Source organism: Hibiscus syriacus, unplaced genomic scaffold (assembly GCF_006381635.1).
Source record: "Hibiscus syriacus cultivar Baekdansim isolate YM2019G1 unplaced genomic scaffold, ASM638163v2 tig00110429_pilon, whole genome shotgun sequence".
Taxonomy (NCBI): Eukaryota; Viridiplantae; Streptophyta; class Magnoliopsida; order Malvales; family Malvaceae; genus Hibiscus; species Hibiscus syriacus.
The window spans coordinates 11,297,935-11,303,646 of NW_024062733.1; the positions used below are offsets into that span (position 1 = coordinate 11,297,935).

General features: G+C 33.2%; 1 protein-coding gene across 1 annotated transcript; it reads right to left on the minus strand.

Annotated features, from left to right (window-relative positions):
- Positions 1-3,806: 3,806 nt before the first annotated feature.
- LOC120125172 (21 kDa protein-like) lies at positions 3,807-4,525 on the minus strand. The gene has a single exon (XM_039143667.1). It carries the CDS (start codon positions 4,490-4,492, stop codon positions 3,887-3,889), a length of 606 nt encoding a protein of 201 aa, XP_038999598.1. The 5' UTR covers positions 4,493-4,525; the 3' UTR covers positions 3,807-3,886.
- Between the last annotated feature and the right edge of the window lie 1,187 nt (positions 4,526-5,712).

Below are 5,712 nucleotides of genomic sequence, written 5' to 3' on the forward strand. Positions count from 1 at the left end.
TTTGAAATTTTCCCAACAAACATGATTATTATGAGCTATATAATTTAATTATTGAAAAAAAAAACAAACGTTGGAGAGGAAAACCCCCAGATTTGCATGTAATAATCTTTGGGCTAATTAGACAAAGGTTGAATTTTGATGTTCAATAGGTAGCCCAATATACTAATAATATGGGCTAACAATTATCGTCAAGTAGTCTATTCCTAATCCATATTTTATCCATTTTAATGATATTACTAATAATGTGGAGAAATAGGTAGCCTAGCGCAAACAAACTTACTTTAGTGGTTAAAGAAATATTTGTTGTTTTTAGAGGTTATAGGTTCGAGTACCAGTGACTACAGCAAGGTGATTGAGCGTTCATTATTAGATGGTTAAAAGTATTTGAAATAAATATTATTTTATAATCATCTTAGCTTAATAAAAAAAATAGCAACTCACCCATATCTTTCTTTCTTGTTTAGTTCTTTCTCTCTCCAAGAAGCTTTTGTCTCTGATTCGTCATCAGTCAACTGTTCGTGGTGTGCACCGTCCGCATCAATGTGTTCCTTGTGGTGTTTCGAGTTGATCGTTATTAAGGTGTGTTTTGAGTCGATCGTTATTAAAGTAGTCATCATCATCGTTGCCGTGGAGAGGGGTAAGGAGATAGAGGTTTCAACTATGGTAAAAAGTTGCACTCTGTCGTAAACCAACAACAATAAGAGACTCCCTGACCCCTAAAAATCATTTCTGCAAAGTTTGAGATTTTTCTGGTCACTAACATCGCCGGACACACCTTATGCACCGCTTCATATGCGTAGGGGTTGTTTTCCATTTCGAAGTTTCTAGAAATCGGTCTGAATCAATCTAGACCGTTCGAACTGATCCAGACTGCCTGAACTGAGGCAATCTACGCTTGAACTCAGGCAAACCAAGCCTATTCAAGTTGAGCCGCACCTAGTCGAGGTAAGCTACACTAGGGTAAGTCATTGATCGTCGTTGACTATTGATCGTTGATCAGTCGTTGACCGACCAACCATTGATTGATGTTGACTTTGACCGTTGACTTTTTCCAAAAAAAAATATTTCAGGTTTTTCGACTTCTTGAGTCTATTTTTCGATATTTGACCTTTTAATTGATCCACTTTTCACGTTTAAGTTTTTTTGTGTGATGTGAATTGTGTTTCCTTATGTCTGAGATGTTGATGGAAGTTAAAATTGGGGTCAAGAGCGATCAAAGAGAGTTTTAAAGGTCGGTCAATCTAGCCCAGAGTTGAGGTAATACTTTACTACTGTTTATGCATATTATATGGTATATGTTGATAATTGGTTAATACAAAATAAATACGATTTGGACATGTGTTTACGACTGATTATTTTAAACTCATACGGATTTCGATAAAATGATAATAAACTAATTATGACTCGTATACGAAATTAAATGACTGATAGGAATTTCAAAGTTCAGTTATTATTGATAAAGTAATTAACCTATAAATCCTTCAATACATATTATTTCTATTAAAAAGATTAAATGCCTGAAATATTATGATTGGAAATGACAAAATTACCCTTAAGGTGTAAAAGGGACATGAGTTGATCTTGATAGTGGAAATTATCTGAAAATTCATAGTTGCCCAGATAGAACCACTAATTCACCTGTTTATATTCCTAATCTGTTTGGAAAATCCTAATAACCAAATTTTAACCTTCGAGATCGTAAAATACTCAGATTTTATAGCTTCTGAATAAACAACTAAAGACTAATTTATCGAAAGTAATTTATATGAATGAATTAAATAAAATGATCAATATACCCTTGAGTTTGAAATGAATTCAATACCATTATTACTTGGATTAAGTGAACGCTTTTAGATAAATTCAGAAAATATCAATGAACTTAAATGTTTGCTTCACCCTTAAAGGTTATGGAGCACAACCCAAGTATGTCAGTCATTAGAAATTTTGAATATTGCAAATCACCATGTATCCTTATCAAGTCGTTTATCGAAATTTCTCTTGGGTCAAAATTACTAAAATACTCTTATAAGCTAATATGATAAGATCACATATATTCGAATTCTAATTGATCCCGACGTAACAATTCTCGAACGCTTGGGTAAGCCGTTAGTTATCAAACTCCATTCTTAATAGGAATCTCATTTCTTAAAAGCAGTCAAAACTTGATAGAAGTTTTGTGTTCCCTTTCTCATAACTATCAAATACCTCCAAAAAATAAATTGAACCCTCTAATGCGTTCATGAGGTTGTTACATTATCATTTTGATTTACTTATTTGAATTACTTTGAATTCACTAAATTCATTTGATGGCACGATCTTTGGTTACCGTGAACATGTTTTTGGATTAGCGAATAGGTTTCTGATTTAATAAATTACATCACTGATTATTTTCAAACACGTGCAGTTTTACAATCGTCAAGGGAGGAGTTATTACGGGAGGAACTATTTCAGGCTTAGTCTTTAATTTGTAAGTAATTACTACAGGCTCTTTTTCTCTCTGCATACGGTAAGGTCTTACTATAAGTTTTTATGCTATATGCAGAAGGTCCTTACCATGTGTACAAGTGGGTGTATGGTTTAGGAAAACCTATACGATTTGGTGTTTGGATAGAGAGTAGTTAGGTGATTTTAAATTAAATTTTACTATCTCTTTAAAAATATATTTTACTAAAAAAATTATTAATGTTTGAAATTATACGTACATTTTTCTTCGCACCGGTGGAACATACTAGATTCTTCAACTCAATCTCCATAATCTATCTTTTTCTGATTCTTCCATTCTATAGATTTTTCGACTTTATCTTAAGGATCAACCAATGATCTCAGAATCATAATTGAAACTCGTAGATGCATGAATCATCCTGAAATTTTATGCTATGCCATATATCTGATTATGACCTATAACACCATCTGGTAGTTTTGTATTACCGAGTGTTTCCCAATATTCATTCTATTACTTACCATTTCATGTTAAAAAAATTGATAATGTAGTTAATGATGCATGGAAGACACTTTTTTCTTATTAGAGTCTAAAATTTGTTTTGATAATGTGTATTATTGAATTTTGTTTTAATTTTTTACAATTTCTGAAAATATATTTATTTTAAAATTGTTTTATGATTTTAACATGGCGAAAATTTTATGTTTCTCAGATTTTTATTGTAGGTTACTCTTGTGACCTTAATGTGACAACCTTAGAATAGATCGGATCATTCGCATTGGTTTGAGGGCATTACAATGTTCTTCATCTTCACCAATAAGTTCCCTCTGTGTTGCAATTATCCTCGTCAATTATGCATGGTGAGATGACTGTAAGGGAAAACCAGGCTGATATTAAACTAGACCCTGAGATTTATGCTTTCAAGCTATTGTCATGGCTGACCAAAACATTAGTCAGGTTATTGATTATGTGCTCAAGTTTTTTCCACTGTTTTACTGCTTAATCGGCGAGGATAATTGCAACAGAGAGAAAGCGTGTTGGCGGAGATGAATAGGTTGAAGACATTAGGTTCTTCAGCCAACATCTTAAAGACGATAAGTTCTCCGACTGAATTCTCATCACTATTCATTTCACCTCATTTGAGAAAATAATTTTTTTCAAACCTTTATTTTAGTATTTTTGTCGTTTTAATGATAAATGAGATTACTATATATTCCTTCTAAGAGACTCAAATTTGAACAAATATTTAAAAATGATACATGATAAAAGGTTTTAGACTAACATAGATTCCAAGTTACAAACCAGAAAAGTACAGCTTGTAAAGAAAATAGAAGATTCAAAACTACCCACACCAAACAAAACAAAACAAAAATCAAAATTTACATTCAACAATAATAACCAATCATCTAATTATAAATTATACAGCTTTTCAATTTATTCCTAGCTCTACATTGTGCCCTTCTCCGCGTAACTATTAACCAAAGCCAAGGCATTGCTCGTCAGCTTCTTCACTTTGGCCGCTCTCTTGACCACCTCTATCTTCATTGCTCCCTCCGCCACATCCTCCAACCCGTCCGTGCACGTCTCCTCGTCCGTCAAAGCCGCGCTCATCCACGTCTGCACATTCCCCATCTGGAACCTGAAAGACTCCGACCCCGGCGCCACCGTCTGCCTCATTTGCTTCAGCGATCCACGTATTTCATCCACCGCATCCCCCATGTTGGAGTAACAGTCATGCAAGGCTGCGCTGGTTCGTGTGTCGGCACCGTAATCAGCTTCGCGGGAGATCTTGGAGACGTAAACTGCGAGGTTACGGGCTTTAGAGAGGGTGACACCAATGGCGGCACGAGCGAGACGAGCTGGGTTTTGTTGGATGGCGTTGGAGTATCGAGAAAGGGAAGAATAGCAAACGTCGGGATACAAGGTAGCGGAGCAGCTTCTGCGGATGAAATTGGCGGGGTTGACGGCGGCGGTAGCTTCGTATACGGCGTAACTGAGGGTGGGAACTGGGTAGAGATGGAAGAAGAGGAAGAAAAAGAAGAAGGGTTTCATGGCGGAGGTTTTAGTGTTTTACAAGGAGGAGACTTTTCACTTTTGAGAATTGGAGCTGGAGACTTGGAGGTGGTGGGTTATGTAGTATCTTTGGCTAGAGGTTGATTTACTATTTTACCCATGATTATTTATGGATTAACAAAAATGCCACTGTTCTTTTTTTCTTCATTGTTTCCCACCTTACCACGAAATTAAAAACGTCATGGAAAACATGCAATGGTAAATATAAATAAATACGTGTGTGTGTTTTATTAACGTTTTTAATGTTTAAAAGCTTGTTACAATTATATTAAAACAAATTAAAAAGAGAAACTTCACATTTTGAGCTGTGGCGAATGTTGAGAATAATGTGAAAGAGTCTACTTAAAGTTTTTTTAAAATTTTATACGCCTAAATTTGAATTTTTGAAGTATTTAATATATATTTTTTAAAAAAATTAGGGGTTTAACTTTTTTTTTAAAAGGAGAAAATTTAGTTAAAATGTTTTTAGTATTTTAATATAATATTACATTATAAAAGTTATAGAAAATTTAAAACTTTTAATTTGGGACATTCTTAAAATAGTTAACAAAATGGAAATTGAAGACTTTGTCCTTAAAATTACTTTCCGCATTGAGTTTTAGGAAAAGAATTAGTAGTTAAAAGACTTTACACACTTCGAACTTTTCCTTTTCCACACTGTTGCGAGAAGCCCTTCAAACATTATTTTCTTATTATGTATCACAAATATGGAGCCATATGATAAGATATATAAATATGTTAAGACTTCATCTATATATATATATATATATATATATATATATTTAGAGTTGTTAAAAAAAAACCCTAGATGCTATCTTTTCTTTCTTTCCTGTTGTCTTCTTAGTAACTTTTCTATATTCTTTTACTGTTTGTTGACAGTAACATTAATCTTGAATTAACCATCCATATAATATCAGTTAAGCTATTTCTAATTTACTTAGTCCTCTTCTTTTTCTATAAAAAAAAATAGTTTTGTTCTTTGTTAAAATCAATTAATCTTACATGCGGAAGCAATTAACACATAAGGATCTTGATGGGATAATTAAATCAACCAAATCAAGCTCCTGACATAATTATTAAGAATTACAGTAAAATAAATGAAAACTTACTTGATTATTCCATTATAATAGTTGAATATCCCAAAAACAATAAATAATAAATGTTATTCAATCCCAATACTATATAATCCTCAATTCGCC

Coding starts and splice junctions, on each gene's coding strand:
- LOC120125172 (XM_039143667.1), bottom strand. CDS start 4,492: ATGAAACCCTTCTTCTTTTTCTTCCTCTTCTTCCATCTCTACCCAGTT.